This window comes from Cygnus atratus, chromosome 5 (genome assembly GCF_013377495.2).
Source record: "Cygnus atratus isolate AKBS03 ecotype Queensland, Australia chromosome 5, CAtr_DNAZoo_HiC_assembly, whole genome shotgun sequence".
Classification (NCBI taxonomy): Eukaryota; Metazoa; Chordata; class Aves; order Anseriformes; family Anatidae; genus Cygnus; species Cygnus atratus.
In genome coordinates, this window is record NC_066366.1 from 42,074,757 (window position 1) to 42,099,101 (window position 24,345).

The 24,345-nt window shown below is 40.9% G+C and overlaps 1 protein-coding gene across 20 annotated transcripts in view; it reads left to right on the top strand.

Annotated features, from left to right (window-relative positions):
* Positions 1–22,787, top strand: part of GPATCH2L (G-patch domain containing 2 like) — a 39,108-nt gene extending 16,321 nt beyond the window's left edge. For 9 of the 20 annotated variants that reach the window (XM_035540105.2, XM_035540102.2, XM_035540103.2 and 6 more), the window contains 3 exons: positions 258–343; positions 10,289–10,380; positions 15,289–22,787. In XM_035540105.2, the coding sequence (XP_035395998.1) occupies positions 258–343; positions 10,289–10,380; positions 15,289–15,461 (351 nt within the window). In that variant the 3' untranslated portion in view covers positions 15,462–22,787. Of the gene's footprint in view, positions 1–257; positions 344–10,288; positions 10,381–12,498; positions 12,655–15,288 lie in introns of those variants that run through there. The other 11 variants (XM_035540108.2, XM_035540110.2, XM_050711348.1 and 8 more) reach the window with 3 other exon arrangements.
* Positions 22,788–24,345: the final 1,558 nt, after the last annotated feature.

Sequence of the window (24,345 nt, forward strand, 5' to 3'; positions counted from 1 at the left end):
GAGTTGGAAGAGGAGTGTTCTTGTGGGGTTGTCTGTTGGGAGAAGATGTTTATGAGTTTTTCGGTTGCACCCTGTGCTAGCTTTTTATCTGAATTGAGAGTCAGTTCTCACCTGGCCTCATCCCTTGGTATTCTGAAAAGGTTTCCTTATACTGTATGAACAACTACAGGGAATAGATCTGAAATAGATCTGAGCAGTTGTATCTGGAGACTATTTCCTTTAATACCTTGCTTAAATAAAATCTCTTGACTTTCCAGTTCAATCCATTATCTCCTCTGTACTCTCTGGATGTGCTTGCTGATGCTTCCCACCGAAGATGCTCACCAGCACACTGCACCGCCAGGTAACTCTGCTCTGTTGGGGTTGTCTGACTTCCCTCCCATACTTCCCTTCAGGAGTACTATGCAGTCTGAACAGTACTCACAGTCCTGGAAGTTAATGCGCTTTTCCTTGCAAGGCCTGTGTTCAAACTTAGCATAGAACATACCAATGCAGCTTAGCTGGCAGACTCAGTACTCTAAGCACTCAGGATATATTGAAACAGTGTATGACGGACAGGCAGAGTATACTGTCTTTTTAGAAATAAATGTGATCTGTTTCTCATTGTGCAACGAGTTTGCTGCGAGTCTGTTGTGTAGGTGCAAATGGGCACAGTATTGTTCCCCAATATTCAAATCAGAACAAGATGAGAGGGGAAGTGCTGACAGACTAGTGTGAGTGCCTTGCTGAGGCATTTTGGTATCCTGGGTGCCTAAAATAGACTCTCTGAACAGATTCAGAACTCACCTGAGGTGACCTCCAGTGGCTTGGTATCTTTCTCTATTGCAATTTAGGTCTGGTCTGGCCAAATGTTGGAGTTAACATTTGAATCTGCATGGCTGGGGTTAACATGCTCTTTGGGCACCTTTTGCTGACTAATCCTAAATAAAATACAAGTGTTGGTCTTGGAGGTGACTCCTGTTCTTGTGCTGCAGGTGACTGTTTAAAGGTAAGGTTGAGCTCTTTCACTGTACAAGGAGACAGACTTGCTTGGGGGACAGCTCTGCTTACGTGCTTGTACGAAGGACCAAATCTGAAAGAACTGTCCGGACTTTAAGCTTCATGGCTTTTTTCCCCCCTTGTTAATTAGCAAATAGAGCATGAAAAATGTACTAAGGTTGTATGTGTCTAAACGAAAGCTTGGCACCCACCCAGCAAAGCCTCTCCTCCCACTGGCTACTGCAGGGAATTTTGTGATGTCGCACCATGACCTCATGCTGCTGTAGCCAGCATGCTAAAGCTGGAAGGGGAGGTAGGGGGAAGGGAGGGAAATCAACTCTTAAACAGTCAGCTGGATGAGAATAAAAAGAATCCAGAAGATTGTGCATCAGCAAATTGGTTCCTTTCTGTGCTTTTGCCCCAGTCTGGGGATGTTTTGTGCCTGTGAAGCAAGAAGATTAATTGATCTCTTCATCTGCAGTGAGGATAACCTTTCTTGTGTCTCAGGTGTTTCATTTTGTGCTATGCAGAAATTACAGGTGAGACCAGCTGTTTCCTGTTTGTCCTCCAGAAAGGAGATCTGGACAGCTCCTGCCCACAAATTTGAACATAGCAAAGTTCTGCCTTTATGATGATCAGTGAAGGGCTTTTCCAAAACTATTGAGTGTTGCAAGAGATTTCTGAAGCTGGAGTGATCATATTTGCTTGGTTTTACTGCATATATAGTCTAGTTAACCAATGGACATATGCTTGGTTCCTTCCTCTAAGGAGCAGATGACTGCTGTCCTGACAAACAATATCCCTGATGAATTGTTACTGAATGTTGGCAGAGAAGTTGTTTGTCTCATCCTAGCAGTGACTGCATTTTTAAGTGCCTGTCATTTGGGAAAGCAGTTCCTTATTATAGTGTGAAATGTGCTCATCTTTGGTGGGGCTGGGGGAGTGGAGGGCAACTATGGTAAGAATACAAAATGTTATATGGCCCCATAATGTGGCAGGGATTGAATTCTTTAGTGCAAGGTGCCTGCTTTATGTAAAGATGCTGCCAAGGGCACAGAAGGAAATCGATTCCTTCACAGGTATATTCTCTTAACAATAGTAGTTCTTTAGGTACTTCAAGAGCTAAGTCCATTGGCAGTCCATTTGCTTACAGGAACTTCAGGTGATCTCTGTAAGCTCTGTTCAACCATTGCCCCGGTTAACCTCTTCCTCTTTTTTCACGGACAGAGTCAATTCCAGCAGTTTGTGCTTTAGTAAGGTCCTAACAGCTTGCATCTTGTCCTCAAGAAACTCTACTCAGAGATTTGTCAGAATGGGGTGGGCATACTAATGCCCTGAGAATTATGTGAAATAGAAGAACCCGTCTTAATATTGTTTCTTCAACTTGATGCCAACTGTGTGATGGAAAATTACCTCTCTGCTAATCTTCTGCTGACACAAATGTGTCCAATGGAGTATAACTACCAGGTGGAGTCTGCCCCCTCCAATGGAAATGTTTTCTTTTCCTCTGTGGTGGATTTTGGTGTAGTTCATCTGGAAGTGCAGCATGTCACTGGTAACCCAGTGCTTCATTTAACCAGATCTGTTGCTCAGAATACTGAGCGCAGATGGGGGTGTTCAAGAAAGGCTTTTCAGTGTCAAGGAGGAAGTTCTATGTATGTGGAGGGTTCCTTGGGAAGTCTTATTTGAAAGGCTGTGTGAATTGTACACTACCAAGATTACCTTTCTTGCTTTATGTCTGTGATGAGAAGAGATTTCATTCAAAGTGTGTGCATAGCACTGGGAATTTCACACCCATCATTAGAAGCAGTTCTGTGTGTGTGTGGTGACTGTTATCATTAGTGGTATAATTTTATTTTGTGAAGCAAGGAGAGTTTCCTGCTTTCTTGCAGTCCTCCCAAGGGACAGCTGGTGTATTAATTTGCTGTATTGCCTCCTGGCTGTTCCCAGGCTGTTTTTCCTCTTCATCATGGAATTTTTAATGGCCCTGCTGCCTCTCGGGAGGCATGCAAGGAAGAGTACCTCGGGGATCTCTTCCTTTTTTCACATGCCTATAATTACTCTCCTTTAAGAGCACAAAGCGTTTGCTAATCATGTCTTGTCTGTTAAGGTTTCTGCTTGACGATGCAGGCTGTTAAAAGCAGGCTAGCAGAGACTTGCATGGACAGCCCAAGTGATCCTTCCCCTCTTTACCCTCTACCCATTTGCCTCTCTGGGTGAAAGGAGTGGTCTGTACAGAATTTTCTTCTTTAAGTCTTTAACTCTCCTGAAGAGGATTTTGTACAGGCTCAAGCAGAATGTTATTAGATTCTGGGTATCCAATGGCTCTATCAGTGGAAAGATGTTATAGGTTGTGGGCTGGTGGAATGTTATTCCACTGAGGCAGGATGAGAGTTTCAGAAGAGCCTAGAGCCAATGTTCCCTTCAATTTAAGTTTTAATAACAGGTAGGACAAGAGAGGAAGGTAGAAGATGATAAATTGTCCCTAATGTCATTTGTGGTTTGTCTAGCCTTGAAAATAGGGCTATGGGTGAAAAACTTAATTAAATACTCTGACCGGGGTTTATAAGAAAAGTGGACCTCAGTGCCCAGTGAGATGGCAAGTAGATGTTCAAGATGAAGATTTGAAGAATTATGTTAGAGAGACCTCTGAACAGTTCAGCTAAATCCTCAGAGAAATGAGGACTACATCATTTGCACGCCCTCTCAACTGATATTAACCATGAACCTAGAGGCTTAATTGGGTTTAGAAGCAAGACATGAATCTTGCCTGGAACATGGGATAGAAATCCAAAAGGGTTGGTGATCATCTTCCAGTAAACTGCCAGTTGTCCCAAACCCTGGATTTGTTGGTGCTTTTACAGTGAAAAGGCTTAAAGGTCTCTAATTCTAGTTCCAGCTCTAGAAATATGCATGTTTAAGTAAATTGCTTTTTTTTTTTTTTTTTTTGCCTCTGTGTAGAGATCCTGGCATTTCTGCCTCTTACCCAAGCATGTGGAAGTATAGGGATTGCCTGCAATGTCAAGCCTTTCCTGAGATAGCTGAATGAGTGAATGATTGTTCACAGGTTTGTGTTGTCCCACTTGACCAGGACAGTGTCTTGCTCATTTCATGTGACCTATCCACACATCTTCATCTTCCTGGAATGTCTGCATATAAAACTGTCTTTGCTGTCGACTGCTTTAGGCATCTTTCTCTGCATATTTTTTTTTTTTTTTTTTTTACCATTTAGCCGGAACACTTTCATGTCTTCCTTTGCTTCTAAAGTCTAGCTAATATTCCAGTTGGGGATATAACTGAATTCTTCTGACAGGCATGCAGTGAGCAGCAGCTATCAACCTAGTGTCATATGCAGTTGTCTAAGGCCTAATGCTTCCAGTTTGGTGAATCCTAATTCTCCAGAGTGAAAAATAAATTCCCCTTGGCTTCAGAATCTTGTTTACTTACTCTTTCTTTCTTCCTCTACGAAGTATGTTGCCATTGTGAAATCCATGTACTCAGTAGGCCTGGCAAACATTAGGGCTGTTTCTGGCACATGTATCATGAGTCAGTATGAAAATAGTGAACACAATATATGGGATCGCATCATTTCTATTCAGAACACTTACTTGGGAAACTAGAAAAAAATGCGTTCCCTCTTGTTAGAATGCTTACTTGGGGAACAGAGTGCAGCTGCATGAAGGCCCATGACATTCAGATGATTAAGAAGTGGACTGACCTGTTAGTGATTATGAAATCTGAAAATGTGCTCTTGCAGTTGTCTCATGGGGCTCTGCAGGGCAGAGGAGACTGCTGCAGACAAATATCAGCGTTGTGATGTGGTAACAGGAGCTACTTGAATGGCAGCTTTATATGCAGACTGGATGAGCAACTTGTATTGATTTACAAATGTTTGCAGATCAGACTTTGGTGCCCAGCTGGGTCTATAGTTTAAAAGAGGAGGAGGAACTCTGCTCTTACTATTAATTTTGTGAAGCCACCATAAACAGCCTCAGGTAACACTTCAGGGCTTAGAGGAAGAACCTTTCATTTGGCCTATGTTTGCTGGGAATTCAGCATTGCAGCTGCAACAGCTGGGCTGTGTGGAATTCTTTTGGTAGCAGTTTCCTTGTTGAACATTTACTTTAACGTGAGGATAATAGCACCCCTTGTTTGTATGACAGTAGATTAATGGCTACCTTATTTTCACTACACAATCCACATGCTCTGCATCTTCCAGGGATAGGGGTAGAATAAAGATTGTCAGCAGAGAAACTGAATAATGTTGAGATTACAGTGAGAGGCATATACCCCCAGGTGTCTGATAATGCCACCCCTTTCCAAGAAGGCCACAGACTGTCCCAGTTAGCTGTGCAGGCTCTTCTTAGAGGCCTCTGTTATGAGACTGAGGTGTATTTTACCCTGGATTTTGAGTGGACATCATTTTACAATCTCGACTTCTCTTTACAGATTGAGACGGTGTGAGGGGCCTGATTCTTTCAGTCAGGTTCTTTGTGAACTGATGTCTGCTTGTGCTCTGTGTTGTTTTCCACAGGTTGTATTGTTTGCCAGTCTTAAAACCTACAAATTTTCCATTTTTTTACATCTATGACAGGGTTAAACAGTAGCAAGCTCGAATGACCCTGATAGTCCAACATGCAGTCAGCTTGAACTGTAGGAGTGAAATAGGACACTCCAGTGTATGCAGTTACAGTTCCTTTAAAGAAAATAAAAATAAAACATCATAGAATAAATATGTCAAAGAGAAAAGAAAGGAAGCATTGCTTAAAATACTTCTGACGCATTAAAGACAACAATGAATCCCAGCTTTGTGCATAGCAAAGCCTGCTTTTTCTCCAGTGTGACCTGCATGCAGAATCAGGTACCTTGAGTGCTATGGTACAAACAAAAGATAAGGAATTACCCAGGAAATACGGATTTAGCTTATGATTTAAAAAAAAAAAAAAGGCACATCGCTGTCAGAAACAAACTATATTTTTTTAATACAAAACCATTTTTTTCTGTACATAGTTAATTTTTCATTCATTAACTACTGTCAGTGAGAGGCCACAGTGTTTAGTAGGATATATTGTGGCTACCCAGGTAGCTGTACTTTGTAGCCTACTTTGTGTCTCCAGATGTGTTCTGCTTTCTCTCTTCCCAGGGTAGAATTTCAGTCCTTTCTGGACTATAAGGTAGTTTTTCTGTGGTCACCTATCAGATCCAAGAGTGACTGAGCACTGCAACTTTGTTTTTACTTATGATCCACCAGCCATCGTCCAAAAGTTATCAGGCAATTAATTGCTTGTTATTGTTTGCGCAACATCAAGGAAATTATAGAATCCTAGCAGAAGAAATAGAAAGCCAGTAAGGACGGAGTAAGTACCATTCTACTTTTCTCAGTTTAGGCCCCAATCTGTCATCCCACCAAACTCTTTACCTCTGACTTCTTCACAGAGGCTTGTGACAGTGTACCAGCGTGCATTTGCTGTCATCCTTTGCTCTTGGTCTTGTTCTGCTTTACTTCTGAGTCATTTTGAACTGTTCAGAGGAGTTGTTAAAACTCACCTTTCACAGAACAGCTAATTCATTGTTGCAGCCTGTAACTGAGATTTTCACAATTCATAGTTCAGCCTGTCCGATGTTAGGTGGTATGCTATGCATACCCATTGCCTTACATTCCTGGTGGTGGTGTTTCTAGGAGTCTGCTGTTAGACTGGTATTTGCCAACCTATTCTCTTACCAATATAGCACCTGTATTCAGGTTAATAATCATAGAATATCCCGAGTTGGAAGGGACCCATAAGGATCATCAAGTCCAACTCCTGGCACCGCACAGGTCTGCCCAAAAGTTTAGACCATGTGACTAAGTGCACAGTCCAATCTCTTCTTAAATTCAGACGGGCTTGGTGCAGTGACTACTTCACTGGGGAGCCTGTTCCAGTGTGCAACCGCCCTTTCGGTGAAGAACCTCTTCCTGATGTCTAGCCTAAACTTCCTGTGCCTCAGCTTGACACTGTTCCCACGGGTCCTGTCACTGGTGATTACGGAGAATACGTCACCTGCCTCTCCACTCCCCCTCGCGAGGAAGTTGTAGACTGCGATGAGGTCCCCCCTCAGCCTCCTCTTCTCCAGGCTGAACAGGCCCAGTGACCTCAGCCGCTCCTCGTACGTCTTCCCCTCTAGGCCCTTCACCATCTTCGTCGCCCTCCTCTGGACACTCTCCAACAGTTTTACGTCCTTTTTGTGCTGTGGTGCCCAAACTGCACACAGTACTCAAGGTGAGGCTGCACCAGCGCAGAGTAGAGCCGGACAATCACTTCCCTCGACCGACTAGCAATGCCGTGCTTGATGCATCCCAGGATACGGCTGGCCCTCCTGGCTGCCAGGGCACACTGCTGGCTCATACTCAACTTGCTGTCAACCACAACCCCCAGATCCCTCTCTGCGGGGCTGCTCTCCAGCGTCTCGTCGCCCAGTCTGTACGTATAGCCAGGGTTGCCCCGTCCCAGGTGCAGGACCCGGCGCTTGCTTTTGTTAAACTTCATGTGGTTGGTGATCGCCCAGCTCTCCAGTCTGTCCAGATCTCTCTGCAAGGCCTTTCCACCCTCATCCGAGTCCACAACTCCTCCAAGTTTGGTGTCGTTGGCAAATTTGCTCAAAACACCTTCTAGTCCTACATCTAAATCATTTATAAAAACATTGAAGAGGACTGGCCCTAAAATGGAGCCTTGAGGGACCCCACTAGTGACCATAATCAGAAATTGAAAGGTGTGTTAGCTACCAAAGAATGCATATTTCATAAAATGTGCCTCAGATACCCTTCCTGACCATGTCTTAACGAGGTCTAGCATTCCTGTGTGCGTTCTTCTCTTTCTCCCTCTACCACGGTACCTACCACCTGGAGATTCCCTGTATGCAGATTTACGGTGCCCATAAAGTGCACCAACCACTTGAAACTGACACTTTTACCACCAGGGCAGTCAGAGCCAGTGAGTAATCAATAGGTTCCTGATTTACTAACTGGAGTCTGGGTGATCAATAAGGGATAAACCTGAATGAAATACATGTTACAGAGACAATTTATGACCTCTGAGCCTTTGTGCGTTAGAGGCAGGGCTGATAGATTCAGCATCCTTGCTACTAGTCTCCAGATGGAGTACAATTTGCCCTTATTTTTAGTACAAGAAGGGATTTTGAGATTCTCAGATTTTTTTTTTTTCTTTCGTTCTGTGTAAGTGTGAGGTAGAGGTAGATATGGTCTGAGCATGGATCTGAGAACCAGGAGCTCTAATTCTAAATTTAGCTGTAACATTTGTGAACCGGGAAAAATTGCATAAAGTCACTTAGAAATGATTGTGCATACTTTCTTTGTAGTCTGTAGTGATTATCTGCCAAGGATCAGTTAGCTTATATAGTGTAAGCTCATAAAATTAAAAGTGAACCTTTTCTTTATTATGTAATAAGATTATTTGGATTGTTGTATGTAATCATAAAGTCATCTAGTTAGTAATCTAATCTTGTAACAGTGATGCTAAATAAAAACCTGATGTTCCACTTGATTGACACTATATTTTCCTTGGGCTATGTGTGCCTAAATGTTTCAGAATACATTGTAAAACTGTGCCAAAATACTATTTGGCTGCTATCACAACCATGTACAAAAACTTTTTTTAGCATATACGAGGTCACTTACAAGTTAGTCATTTATGTGTATAAACAAAGGATTTGTATGTGCAGTCTCCAGGTGTGCTGGTATTTTTGCAAGCCTTTAGTTCTGATTATGTTAATATGAGCTCCCAGAAATTAAGGATTTGAAAAATTGGCCTTCAGTGGAATTTAACACAGGTTAAAAAATTTTAAACTACTCCTTAATGTCAAATTAAGATGACAAATCTTGTAGAACTTCAAGATTGTAGTTCAGAATACAGAATGGTAGCTATTTTGTTGTTTTCTTTCTTATTTTGTGATTGCATGCTTGTTACAGGTAAGTAGGTAGACCCAGTAGTATTCAAACAATTTATAGTTTTGGCTTGTACAGGAAATTTTTTGTGCTCCCTACACTGTTCTGTATAGCTACAACAGGAAACTTCCTATTTGCATAAATTCAGCTTCTGAATTGTATATATTACAAATATGGTGTTTTTTAAAATAAATTTTGGCATGAGGTGTGTAGCTGCAATCTTTCCCTCTTGCTATTTGTAAAAGTTTTCAGCAGTTGATAAATGTTCAGGAAAAGAAATCAAAATAAGCTTTAAAGACAGAAGCATTTCATCACTTAATTGTCAAAATGTATATGGTTCCAATCTTTACACGATGTAAACACCTCACAGTCCTTAATGGTTTTTATTTGCACAGTAGTTCTGCATTTGTCACATCACATCTGATGCAGAGAGCAACCAAACAACTTGCCAGAGAAATTCTGTTATCTCAGACAAAGCAGGGGTTTGAATCCAACATCATTGCTAAATTATGCATTTGTATTCATTATGGATTGTATTTGAGAAGGTTCTCTGGACTGCTGCCAAGGCTGTCTTGTCTGAATTAAACTTCACTTCTTCCTAAGTCTAGAACTTGGAGGGTTGCTCTGTTCAAGCAAGTCCTAGTAAGGCAAGTTTCTTCTTAGTTGGCAAAGGGTTAAACTGAAGTGGTCATTGGTAGGCTTCATACTCAACAGCTGATATGACTGGGAAAGATTAAGCCTTTCAGCTATCTTACAGGTGCAGCAAGGCTATGATGCTGCAAGCCAGATTCAGCTGTTTTCACTGCACTTTCTATAAGGAAATCATCATTTTGAAAATTCATGAAACAGTTTTGCATTTCTAACTACGTGAACTTACAGTTATAGTGGAAATAGTATTCACAGACACTTGGACTATAGGTACTTCGTAAGATGACTGAAGTTTTAAATATGTTGTAAGCTAGTTTCTGAATAAGGGAATAAATGTCTTGTAATTTCTTCAGTGCAACCTTGCAGACATTTTTTAGACTTGTATAGAAGTAATGATAGGGTGTCTCATATCTCTGCTTGATCTTGTCTTTACTTATGCAAAAGTTAGTTAAAAGTGAATACAAAACTAGATCCTTAAAATGCTAGGAAAGAATTATTATTTTGCTCAGTTTATGTTTGTGTGCTCTTAAAAGAAGTGTGAGCATAATGTTATGTTAACAAAAAATCTGAGGAAAACTTCCCTGAGAAGCTCCTGGTTCACATTGACTATTGATTAAGAGGCTGATGCGGAGGAGGGTTGGAGGGATGACTGGCCAGAGTTTTGTGGGAAGGTGACACTGGAACAGAGTTTAACTGGCTGTTGTTTTAATTTCTCTGTAGGCAAGCAAATGTACACCTGGGACCACCATGTTCAAGGGACATCAAGAGGAAACGAAAGCCAGCTGCAGCCTCCACGTCCAGCCCAACATCAGGTAACCTGGATTTATCTGTCTGCCAGCATTTCTAAAGTTGTGTCCCTCTTGGGCAGAGTGCCAGAGTCAGAACAGTCAAAAATAGCATTACCTTTATTTGAAACTAAAAATACAAGTGAGAGAAAGGCAACATGTAAGAGAATACCATGTGTTTTTTGTGGAGCATCAAAAGCTGCCAAGTAAACAAATCTTTCATAACGCGGCTATAGTAAGTTAACACAACTTAATGCTCCACTGTGCAGGGGCTAATAATCTGTTTTGCCAGAAGGTGTTATTTCCACTGTTCCTAAATTATGCAGTATATGGTAATAAGCAGGTGATTGGTGTACACATTGTGTGCCTTCAGTGTTGGGTTGACACTAGCTGGTGGCTTTGTGCCCTTTTTCAGGGTGCCTCTGGACACTTTGGCAGGAGCAGAAATATGGTAATTTTTATATGATCATTAGTTGAGAAGACCTAACTTGGAGTTGTCTTACTGTTGTGGGTGAAAGTAGTCATTTTTCTTCTTTTTCTTGCTCTGGGGATGTAGTGTTTTTCTATGATTTAATTCTGGAAAGTGATTACTCATCAGAATCTTTAAAAGTGTAAATCTGCAGAACACAGAAGGTTTTAGGAGACTGCCTTCTGGCCTTTCACCCTACCCCACCTCTTAAAATATTTTGCCTGCTATCAGTGACTGATGTTCTCCCAACTAGCTCATTAAGAAACTATGATTGTAATCCAGTGACAAAGAATTGGGTGAACTGATGGGAAAAATGGCGATGTGAAAACCATGAAGGCCAAAGAAACTGGTGATGAATAGGGGGAAATGAGGTTTGGGTTTCTTCATTGGGCTGGTAATACACAGTAGAATAAAGAAGTAAGGAAGAAAGTTGTACTATCTCTTCAGGTCACAGGTCTGGAGTGCAGACTGCCTAAAAGGTTCCGTATTAAAAAAGAAGAGAAAAGAACATTAACGATCTGTTGCTCAGCAGAAGTGTTACTTGTACTTGTTATTGACAGTTTATTTAGGATGTCCTTTCCTAGCTTTTGAGCATCCCGTATTAGGGTACTCAAACTTCTGAAGTGAAAGGGTTAGTAAAATTGTATATGGTAGCCACAGAATTTTAGTTCTGAGGTATTAGGTTTTCTTGGTATGAATGCAAGTGTCTCATTATGAGACGTTTTTACCTATCTGTGTATTTTTTGTTCAAAGTGTAATTTCTGTACTGCATTGCTGGTCATGCTCTATAGGGAGAGCTTCTACTTTTATGCATGCATGTTTCAAAATATTATGTGCATTTTACTTAACTGACTAGGCAAAGTGTATAGTGAACATCTTTTTACAGAGCTGAAGCTGCATCTGGAGTGGAACTCAGCAATGGAATATAGCACAGATGTCTGACAGTGTTTTAGGGAGGAAGAGGGAGAAAAACAGTATTGCAAATTAAGGAAGGAGGATGTAGTTGCTGGAATCTGGACAAGCTGCTTGTGCTGATCATCAAGAGAAGAGTGCTGCAGGATCTTTAAAGGCAGAAATGGTAAAGAGCTCTGCCTTACACCCTGTTTATAAACAGGCCCAGCAACATTAACGGATGGGCAGGGTTTGCTACAGTGCTTGCAGAAAGAAACTCGTGATAGGGTAACTGAAGCTGAGTCCTAGCTAACTTTCTACAGCAGTCTCTCAAATGCAGCTGGAGTACAAACTGGGCATGTAACTTGGAAACTTCTAAAAACTGATATTATTTCCATTGAAGGTGATCTGACTGCAGAATGACTAAATGTCTGAAGAAATAACACAGGATTACTCTGCAGTAATGTAGAATTAACTGAAGCCTCTTAGGCTTGTTAGACGTTGGTGAGGCAGATATAGATTTTTTCTGCCTTGTATACACCTACTCATCTCTATATAAATGTCCTACCCTGAATTCCCCTGTCGCTGAGGAATCATGGCAGCCTCATTTTCTCACTACAGAGGCTCTGTTTGTGGTGTCTTATTCCTTTTTCAAAAGACGAAACATGGGTGAATCAGAACGCAAGCCAATGACTGTCACTGCAGGCGTACACAGTGTTGGATTTCTTCACTTTTAAATAGATTCTTAGCTGAGTCCAACTGCTCCCGTCTCACTTGTTGACCAGGTCCTGCTTCAGTGATCTCCTTTTTTGCAACCTGAGTGCCCCATGGAGGTGAAGGACACAGCCTGAGCTGGCTCCATCAGTCAGCAGAACAAATGGGCTTGCTCTGCCGAACATCGGGCCATCTCGGATTCCACCTCTTTTATAGAGATGAGTGATGAAGAGGGGCTCGTTCCGCTTTGCCGCTGTATTAATACACATCAGGGGCCAGCTCCCGGCACTAAATCACGCTACTGCATACATCTGTTATCGGACTCCTCACTACTGTGATGAACAAGACTGCAGATAGAGGCTTCCTCGTGTCATTCTTTATAGGATTTTCCTAAAAGAATAAATAGCTCAAATCTCTGCCAACACTCTCCCCTGTCATTGTGATGAATTTAGCTTCTTTCTTAAACATGCAGCTACAAATCTTCCTCTGTCGCTTCCCCCGCCACCGCCATCCACTGAAAGTTTTGAGTTGAATTTGGCTGAAATCAGAAGATGCTAATAAAAGGAATATGAGATGTGAATGCTGGCTCCCTTCTAATTGCAGGAGTGAGAGAAGGGAGCTGGAGATAGGTTTATTTGGGAGCCAAGCAAACTAGGCTTATTCCATGTCTTCTCACATGCTTTTATGACAGTAGTTATGGGTTCTGGTAAAGGATGCTTTGTTAGAGACCTTTGTGTAAACATCAAAAAACATGTATTGTTGTAGCAGAAGTGCCTAGGTCTCTATTGTTATAGCATTAAACTTCCATTATTTGTCCACCCTTTGAGACTAATTAGCCTAAATACCACAGCTGTGGTTGAAGAATAACACTTTGGAAAAAGGCCTGGATGTTGAGAGCAACAAAAAAGAAATGCCAGAAAATGCAAAATTCATTTGCACGTCAGGGAGTGACTGTTACTACCAAAAATAAGTTGTCACATGCAAGTGTTGAGAGATATTGAAAATTAAAGTTAGTGCTGTCTGTGCTGCATGATTCAGCGGTGTGTGAGCCCTAAAGCATGAAGCTTCCACAAAGCAAGAACAAAAGTCTGATTGGTGTAGTTTGGCAGTAGAATAAGAAAATCTGGCTGTGAGAAAGACTGGCTGTGCTGGATTAGATGAAAAATTCATCCAATTTATTGACCAACAACCATGCCTAGGGAAGAGGAAAGTCTGTGGTGATAAAAATCCTTCAGACTTTCAGTGATCTAAGGCTAGGGGCTTCAAAACACAAGGATAGTGTCCTTGTGTTCAGTTAGGCTCAGTTTCAGTGAGATATATTTGGAATAATGTCCCCTGGGGCATAGCAGAGCTTGTTTGAGAAATACTTTGTAAAACTTTCTTCTCATTGTAGTTATTCTCTAGCTTGAAAGGGATCTCACAAAGATTGTCACATCTGTCTTCCATTTGTCAGAGCAGACCTCAAGTATAGATGGTCGTGAAATATGTAGTGAACGGTTGTCCAGCTTTCCATTGAGGTGTTCAGCAGTTGTGTGCTTCAGTCACCTATACACATAGCAGTGCATGTGGTAACTCACATCTTATTCAGGTACTGCAGTGGGGAGTCTGGAGGAAAAATCCTCATAAATAGATTTTGTCTGTCTCGATGTGCATTCATACTTGTAAAATAATTCAAAAAATTCTAAAAGGTAACAACTGCTTCTGAAACTGCATATTAGAAAACAGTCTGAGTAGTGGCAATTTAGTGAATTTTGCCCTTTATTTCTTGATAATGCATTTGCTCTTTGCCATGCTGTGATGGCACCCCATAATAAGAAGCCTGTTTTTTTTTCTTTGGTCAAAGATGAAGAGCTCAAGTGGGGAGGCTGTTAGTGAAGGTCCTTAGTGTAATATCGGTGGTGATTATTAGTTTAAAGACTTTTGCTTACTTTTTCTTTTTTTGTGTGTTCAGATGGAGGAAATCAATGGGCTACAAGTAAAACACAGTGTATACTGTTATCAGCTGTGTTGTTGTGGTTGTGTGGAAATGACTCACTGTTTTGGATTTGCAGGAGCAAGACTGTTGGGTTCCAGGTCTACTGAGTGTGGAACCTCAGCCATTGATACTATATTTTTATTTAAACTTCAAAGCAGTCAGTCCTCTAGTTGAGTCTTATTATGGCCTCTTTATCCTTCATCCACTACAGAGCAGCAGAAGCAGCTTGTAATAAAAACACACAATTATTACATTATTCTGCTCATGATTCAGTATACTGAGAATGGGAGCAAACTGTCATATTTCTAGGTTTTCTTGCAGTTGTTCTAGAAATTTGGGTTACTGTTTGGTTGAGCTGTGGATCTGCAAATCCTTCCCGATAATTATAGCCTGTCCCATTTTGAAGCAGTGTTTGTATTGAGAACATGAGAATGGATTCCGGCCTAGCTTAGCCATGTAGCTTCTTGTGCTAATAGGCTGATTTACCATGTTGGGTATATGTGGAGGTTCATGGTACCACTGGTATTGGTGGTGACCTATATTCTCTTCTTTAACTGAGCTTTTCAACCTTGAAAATTGTCAAGCTTTCAGAGACTTGTTGATTTTCAATAGGAACTCTGACTAAGGGAACCGCTTAGTGGACTGGTAGCTTGGAATTCTAAATGTGGGAATCATCAGGGCAAGGATGCTAATGCTATCAACAACCTGTATTTCAAAAGAATTTGGAGGGGGCAGAACTTGCAGGAACTCAATCAATAACACCCTCGTATAAGTAATGATATATATGAGGAGTTTGCTGTGAAATTACTTGTTCTAACTTGTTTTTTTAATCTCCTTTTCCTATTCTCTTCCTCTGTTCCCCTTTTCCTGCAATTCTATATTCCAGCGACTTTATCTGTGCACACGGATGCTGCAGAGTCAGACCTACCAGCAACAACATCCCTGAGATCCCAGAACTCTGAGTGGACAGGGAAAATACCAGCAGCTGAGAAAGCCACTATTGCTGCCTCCACTAACTTTTTTAAAATGCCGCCAGAGAAGAGCCCTGGATACAGCTAAAAGAAACCATTGCAACTGTAAAAGCTTGCAGGATTTTGGAAGTGTTTGACTCTGGTGTATGTCTTCATCAAACATCTTGTTTGGCAGTAGTGATATCTTCAGTATTGGCACGTGATGCGTGCCATCATCGAGATAGATCTGCGTGCCCCACATATCTAAACGATGTTTGTGAATCTGTGTTTAAAAAAAGGTAATCAGTGTTGGGACTGCAGTGACTTTTTAAACTGTTCTTGCTATTGCTGTATTTATTATGCATTCATCTCCTTCCCTGATGCCAGCTCCTATGTGCTGGGATGTATACAGAATCTTTTGGATTTTCAGATCTTGATCTATATTCAGCCATGGACATGTTGCTTATTTGCTGCATTTGGCATTTTCTGTGTGAAAGTACCCCCTGCCGCTCAAAGAGGCAAAAGTCCTTCCCCTGCTTTCTCCAAGGCCAGGAAGATTTCTTGACTGGGGACTTAGGGGAGGGAATGCTAACAAGATGGAACATGGAACCTGAATTCTGTAGTAGCAGAATGTTTTTAGGCCATGTGTGAATGAACTCAAACCACGTTGCTTCTAGTGAAGCAAATACAGTGCTTGTCCATTCAGAAATTGCCCCAGGCTCACTGACAGCACGATCCATTTCCTTCTTCCTTGTTCTGAATGTCTTTCGTCTTGCTTTGTGTATTGCATGTTCTTTCCTAAATCTCCTACTGGATAAGGATTTGGAAGAACCACTTGGACATAAATGTGCAAGCTGGTGTCATGGAAAGGAACCTGGGCCCTCGAATATCCTTAAAGTATGGTAGAGGTTATACCAAACTTCTGTTTCTCAGTGTTTAACTTCAAAAGAGACTGTCTGCATTTCCCAGGACATTTTCCATCGAAGTTACCATGTAACTGAACAACAACAACAAAAAACATTTAAAGTGTCACTTGTGTTCAAAGCCTTCTTGGTACTGATCAGACCACTTCTGTCTCATGTTCTCCCTCCCTTCAAAAAAGTATTGTCTGCTCTATCTGTTGGAGGTGTCTCCACCTGCTGTTGATTGTATTTTACTCTGCAGCATACACAGAAGAGATTCTGTTCTCTTTGTAATGCTTTCACTTGGTCCTCCGTTACCTTCTCTCTTGCCGGAATATAGGGATAGTGATTTCTCCCCTCTTTTTCATCTATTCTTGATTGCATTACATGTACTTTTATTGAGTTACTCTGCCTGGAGTTTATTTTGGGCTAAATTTTTAGGATATATACCTGTATAGCATGTGTCAAAGGGCCAGTGGCCTCATGGGTTCCCAAGTCCTTTAAAAATAGGACATATTTGTATGCACACAATTACTTTTGCTTTCCTCTCTGGGTGGAGCTTCCAGACAGGACAACTGAAGCTCGTAAAATTCATTTTGAATGTGGAGGTGCAGTTAGCGCTGTTTTTACTGGGTTTTGCAGTGTTTTTAGTGGTTTTACAGTGTTTGCCTCTCCCTTATAAATCAAATAGCTGAGGGACAGATTTGATTTCAAAGCTATAAGGCAGTGTTTTATATTTAATTATGTATTAATATGTTAAATGGTCATAACATATTCAAAACAAAATTGAACGGCTCAGTCTAAATCATGATTGACAAATACAGTTACGTTACAGACACACGGCCTGTGTCTGATCCCCTAATACCTACTTATTCTTGGGGAAGTTGCAAATTGGATTTGTATTTCGCAGCCCAAGCAAACTGTCAGATCTGCCCATGCAAATCCCCCTCAAAATATTATTTCTTTTTAGTGGTACATTTTAGAACTATTTAGAACAGGGAAAGCCTTTTTACCTTGCCAAAGGTGTACAGAGGTCAGTTTGGATTATGGGACAAGCAGTGAAGGCTTTGTGGAATGAGGAGTGTTCCTGTTTTAAAATAGCCCTTGGATTTTTTTATTTTGTACTTTGAGCACTTGGCTCAGTGGCGCTTGAGAGGTAGTGGACGAAGTCTCAACACTTGGAGGGCCTGTGATCTAGAATTTATAAAGAGGAAGGAAACCTGAAAAGTAGTCAATTGTCTATCTTGTACTTGTGAGCACAGTGAAGGCAATGGTGGTCGCATTCTGCTGATAGAGGGCAAATAAATTTTTGGTTTAGAGCTTTGTAACCCAACTTGCAGGGAGTGGTCCCCTGAAAGAGCATTTGTGCAATTCAGTGTTTATCTCATGAAGGCTCTTCCACAACCTCTCTTGGTTTGAGTCTATTTAACAGACCCATTCCAGTTACCAAGCATTTAGTTGAAATTTTAAAACCTGATCTTCTATGTTCCCCTTTTTAGAACAATTCTGATAAAGCAAGATATATTCTAAGTATTCTTCAGAGTTTCTTTTGTGGTGGCAGGACAGTTTACAAGACCTTTGGTGGCAGGATCTTTACAAGAGGTGTTAGGGAATCAACAGCCTTCATCTCCCTCTTGGGAGGAAGGACACCAGACTTCACATGATTTTTCTCTGTGGGCAGTGAAAGATAAATTATCATCAGATTTTCCTATTGAGGTCAGTAGCACTGTTCATCTGAGTAAGCCCTAAGGTTGTAAGCTTCCTAGGAGGTTCTCCTTGCCTTTAAAGGTTGAATGTACCTGTTGTACTACTGCAGAGTAACTATAGCAGGCCTTGTCTTGATTAATCATGCTTCTGGCTATGGCATCTTCCTGGGAGTGCTTGGAGACTTAAAGTCTTGTAGCTTCCCTGTCTTTCCTATTTCTATGTTGGAATCCATTTGTAGGTCAGTCAGGCTCTCAACCAAATTTGATTCTCCTGACTGGCAGACAAGCTATATGAATCACATGTCATGTTTCATCTTGTTCCTCCAGGGTGTTTATCTAAATTCATCTTCATACTTCAGTAGCTTCATTCAGTTTTGAATATTTGCAGTATTCTTAAATGAATGAACTAGGTACGTTGCTTCATCTCTTTTCCTCCAAGGCAGATTCCTTAAACCTGTCCCAGGTACAAGAATCTGCATCTACCTTGGTTGGAATTTAGGAGGTTTCTGTCTGCTCAGTCTGTCAAGGTCCCTTTGGATGGTATCACCACCCTCTATCATATCAGCAGCTCCCCCTATATACAGCATTTTTTCCTGTTCTCCTTGAGGGTATGCTCTGTTCTGTTCTCCACATCATTATGAAGATGCTGAACAGCATCGATGCCAGTATTGTCTTCTGAGGCATGCTTCTCATAACTTGCCTCCATGTACACTTCAAACCACTGTTCATTATTCTTTGAGCCTGACAGTTCAACCAGTTTCTCGCTGACCTTTCTTGCTGAGCTGCGTCCAGTCCATAGCTCCCCAACTTGGCTGTGAGGATGCTTTAAGACACTGCAACAAGAGGCTTGCGAAGGTCCACGTAAGCAGCATCCACTGCCTTCCACTCATTCACAGAGCTTGTCATTTCATCCTAGAAGGCAGTCAGATTAATAGGTATGATTTTCCCTCGTTAAATATGGCTGCCTCTTCCTAGTCACCTTCTTGTCCTTTGTATACTTGGAAATGGCTTCCAGAACTTGCTCCAGAAACTTATGAGGGACTGAGGTAAGGTTCACTCGTCTGTCATTCCCCAGGTGGTCCTCAATGCCTTTTTAGAAAGAGACACGATATACTGCCCTTTTGCCCTGTCACATCATGTAATTTCCCCAGAATTTCAATTTTCAATTTTCAAAGATTATGGAGACCAGCTCATAATGACATTCTTATGCAAAAAGAATTTTGTGTATGTGTGGCAAGAAGGTGCACATTCAGTGGAAGAGAAAGAGCTGGGAGGAACACAAGTAGTTGTTCTTTGCACGTTTCCAGTAGTTGTTCCAATGAGCTCTAGTGAGGCTTAAGTTCCAGTTTAGTAGGTACTGGAGAGGTGCAAATTAAAAGAATAGATTTACGATTTTAAGATAAGGTGCAGTAAAGAGCAAAGAAGGCAGCAAAACAGTAGTTGGAGAGAAACTCATAAGAGGCTGGGAGTAGTGCTACCGAATGACAGATTTGCTTCATGATTGTGCTGTGCAGAGGTGTGTCTTGCTAGCATTCCTGAAGAATGACATTGAGATGGTTAGTGCTGTCCTTCAAATTGCAGAAGCTCATGCTGTTACTTTGTGGATGTTGTGGACAGCTGCTCAGTGGGCAGAGGATTAGAAGGGAAATAGGTGGAAGGGCAACAATGAGAGTGGTTTTGTCATTTTTTTTTTTAACACTGTAATCCCCCTCTGCACTGAAGAAAGAACATGCTACAAAAACCAATGTATGTGCCTGGAAACTGAAAAGAAATTATGTAAAGTGGATAAGAACTTTGTTGTCTTCAGGAACAGTTTGTTAACCAGAAAAATTTCAGTGAAACAAAAGTGGAGGCTGCTACCAGTCATTTGTTCAGAAAATGTACTTTAGTAGGAGTATTGGTTATAGTAGTAATACTATTTTAGGAGAATATCAAAGGAGGACAAAATTCTGCTCTCACTGTGATACTGCTTTCTATTCCAGTTTGTGTTTGCATTGGAGACATTCTGCTTTTGTACCTTAAAATGCAGTAAAGTTTCTTAGAGTATAAAACGTAAGGGGCTACTTGCTTTACAGAAGGCAAGACAAGGTTCTTAGGCCATTAATTTTTACTCACTACAAGGACAGAACTTGGCATAGAGAGAGAATGTAGCCTCTTAACTATACCAAAGCATCTCATTGTTTAAGGAAGTAAACTGACTCACAGGCATGTGAGACTGAACTGTCACCAGTTCCTGGAGCCCTCAATCAGGTAACATACAGACTTGTGTTGTGGAGACATAGGGAACCCTCAATGTACATCACAATTTTAATGCAGGTAAAATTCCTTCCCAAGTGCAGACCCGGCTGTTAGTGTGACTTCAGTGTGTTGAGAATAGTGTGCCAACTGGCATACCCAGAAAGAGAATTCTTGCACCACCTCAAAGAATTGGTAGAAGTAGAAAATGGACCGGGACAGCTTCTTTTATGTCAAAGAAAGATGCAAAATATATATATCTGCAGAAGATAATTGGAAAAAGTATTGCTGACCCCTGCATGTGTGACCCTGTGTATTCATTGTCTTAAAGCAGAGCTGTCAGTATTATGAGGATGATCAGGGTTTTGCAAAGCTGTCCTCTTTTCCTTGTAACCTCTGAAGGAATGGGATGAGCAGCATAAGGAAGGCAGCCTGACCCAGTGCAGAAGGTTTGTCTAGCTTGGCTTGTATTCTGTCTCACAGTGGCCAGGTTTGGATGTCTAGGGGGTACCTGAGAACAAAGGAATTAGATAGTGAGACCTCCCTTTTACATTCTCTTAGCCACAGTGCCAAGTAACAAACAAGACTTAAACTTTCTTCAAGGCTGGAGAAAGCTTTTGTGAACCTTTTAGCTATGGTATCCTGCAACTGGATTTAATTATATTTTTAGAAGGACAAGTAATCTGACTTCAGAAGCTTCAAGTAAGGAGTAACTCATCTTCCTTGGTAGTCATTTTTATTATTAATTGCCCTCCCTATTAGGAAATTGCATCTTCTCTTGGAATAGTTCTTTTCCTAGATATCATCATCCTGACACTGTTTCTTGCTATGCTTTTTTTCCAGCAAGCTTGAGAAGTGCTATTCTTCCTTTACAACTAAGCTTCTTTGTCTTGTATAACTAGCTATACACAGTCAACAAGTACTTGTAATCCATTAACACATGTAAGTCATTATTCATAAGCTTCACACTATAAAACTTGTCATTCAGCCTTTTAATTCCATTCCTGCATGAAAATACCCAGTATTCCACATTCATCTGCATTCAGTTCTAGTGTCTGCACACAGTATTCTTTACAGAAGCAGGAAAACTTGCTTGCCTGTTGCTATTCAGCCTTCATATATTCATATAACCAAACATCATGTTAATCCTTGCTGCTCAAACACTGCCGTAGCACTACCATAACGCTGGTATGGAGGCAGCAGACTCAATCTAAAGTTCTTATAGCTGCTTTTCTATGCACAGACTCCTAGAAATAAGAATAATCTTTTTTATTATTATTATTATTATTCTGAAATGCGCCATGTTTCTTTAGCTGTATTACAGTGCAATTTTGGACTAACAGGTTTTATAATTCAGAATACTTAAGAACTTAGTCTCTTTGGTTTTATCAGAAGAGGATCAGAGATGGCTTGCCTGTGTAGTAGAAAGTCCCCTATGGAAGTGGAAATACCAGGAAATAAAGCGTTTCACATCTTGAGCAGGTGGGCCTAAAAATAAGCTGGAAGCCAAAGTCAAATGAATTCAAGGTAGAAATAGGGTGTGAGGTTTGAACAGTGAGGACAAATTAACCATGGCACAAAGCACTGTGGAAACTGTAGGTTCTTTGTATCTTCAGGCTTTGGTTTGAAGACGGCAGCAGCTTCCTGGAAAGAGTGTTATAGCCAAATATAAACCACTGGGATAAATACAGAGGCATCTAAAAGTCAGTGAATGGTCAATTTTATACAATTTTCCAGTCAATTTTGGTCAACTTTACTGTCTCCATGAAATGAGAGTTGCTTCTGGTTTAGAATCTTGGAGAAGAAGTCTGGCTTTTTTTCTACATTGTAGAGATCTGTTGAAAAATGGGAGGTCTTTTGGCAAACAGAGAGAAAAACCATGGTGGTGAAAGTTTTATGGTGTTACCAAAAATTGTCTTGAAATTTGCATGGGAAGGTGCAAAGGTGAGAAAAAATTACCTCTGCCATCTGAAAGGATGCATCGTTTCTGCATGCTTGTTGATTTCTGAGTAGTACAATGACATACAATTGTGCAATCCTGAGACACATGATCACTCAGTGGAAGATGCTCCTTGGTGAGGACTTCCTCGTTCTTGCTGTACTGGCTGCTGTTTCAGGGTGGCATTCACCATGTTCATGCTTAGCTTCAGCGACTGTCTCAGTTCTTTCATTCAGCTGTGTGAACATTGCACTGGAATTGGAGACAAGTGAGGAAGAGCATTGGTGGGATTATTACCCTGATAGGATAGTTGCCAAAAAAAAAAAAAAAAAGCAATATCTTTCTTACCTACTCTAGCAATATGGCTGCCTCTTTTCTCTTCTGTGGCATAAAAAGATGCTTCTCAATAGGAGTGTCTCTGTGGTGGCCTTTAGCTTTCACTATCACACCAAAAGAGCAAGATGGGAGGTTTCTCCCTGTGGAAGAGTTGTGCTGCACTCATCTGAGCGGAGATGCTGTGACTGGAGGAAGCGCTTTTCTGGTAGTCTATGCCCTAACATTAGGGAGCAGTGACCTTGTGGAGTGCAGCTTTAAAATGCATCATGCTATATTTGTTCTAAAATAAATGTGAAATATAGTGAAGGAATAGTGCCACATTCGAATTGTTGCTTAGATTTTTAAGGTCCCTTCCAACCTAGCCCATTCTATGAATCAAATCCCAAGTCCTGGACGTAGTGTTAATGTCTCATGCCAGCACCTCTTGTTGTTGTCCAGCATGGTGTGTGAGTGCCGTGAGCTGAGACTGGTCTGGCCTGACTTGAGCCCCTAGGCACTGCTGAAGCCTTCGAGTTTTCTTTCAAGTCTGGTGACACCAGACAGTTAGCCGAAGTCATCAGTTTCAGTCTAGCTTCCTTCTGTCCCAGACAGCTTACCTAGAGAGAGTTCACAAACAGGTCTACTGCTCAAAACCTTTAAAGAGCCACATTGTACATGTCACAAATGTTGTAAGTGGTCATAAGATTTAACTCTTTAATAGACTCTGGATTCTTAGGACTCTGTTTTGGGGGTAACATGTAAATAAGATTCTTGCTTGTATTATTTTGTCTTAAACATGTATTCTCTGAACGAGGGTCTTGCAGAATCTCTGTTCTGATTATAAAAACTGGAAATAAATCAATTTATGAAAGAATTGTTGTATCTGATACAAAGCAAAGAGTTGAAAGTGGGAAAAGGTACAGTAACATCCAAGTAGATTTACAGAACTTCAATGTCCATAATTTGCATGCTTCCTTAGTTTTCTTAAATATAAGCTGTTAGCTGAGGGTCTGTAGGAAGCTACTATGCTTTTTTCCTTTGAATTGCAAACTCAAGTCAAGGATTTGAGGTAACCCACTTATGTCCTTTTTTTTTTTTGCAATGATTTTGTTTCCCAGTTTGTCATGATGTCATCTCTAGGCAATTGTGATGCTCCCTGTTTGGGTTTTGAAAAGATTCCAGAGTTTAAGTAGTCTCTCACTTCCAAGTCACCACTTCAGATCTACCCAGTCCCAAAAAGGATTTCATTTAAATGAGTAGGTCAGTTCCAATTGATACTTTAATGGATATCCATTCATTTTGCCAACATCCTTTTTAAGATTGATTAGCCTCACTCTTTTTTTTTTTTTTTTTAACCATGGTAGCAGTGGCTTCAAAGATCAAATGAGCAGTGGACTTTGAATTTTTTCTTGCATGTATTTTTGTCCCCAAATTGATAGCTATACGTACTTGTGGAAGTAGGGCTCCTTCTACATTAACTGTTCCCATGAATAAATTGTGAAAAATTAGAACCCAAGCTGATTGAATGCTTTTAAACAAAGATCAAGATCTTTTGGAAACTGCTTCAAGTTGTCAGTATTATGTGTGTCCTTTTTATTTGTTTTGTTTTCCAATTTTTAAAAATGGTATTTTTTTTCTCTCTCATCTGCAAGCCACACCTCTGGGAACTGGGAAGTGTTTTTGGTCAAATGTGCTGATTTTTGTTGGCAGGAAGGTGAGAAGAGCTCTTAAGAACAGATTGTCTTACAGGATGTGCCCCGATTTGACAAATAATGGTGAGCTGTGGGTAACAGTCAAAAAGAGTCAGATGTTGTATTCCACCTACCTGCATTTTTTCTTTGTAATGAAGCATTTCATTTGATAATTGGGATGTCTTTTTTTTTTTAAGCTGATTTT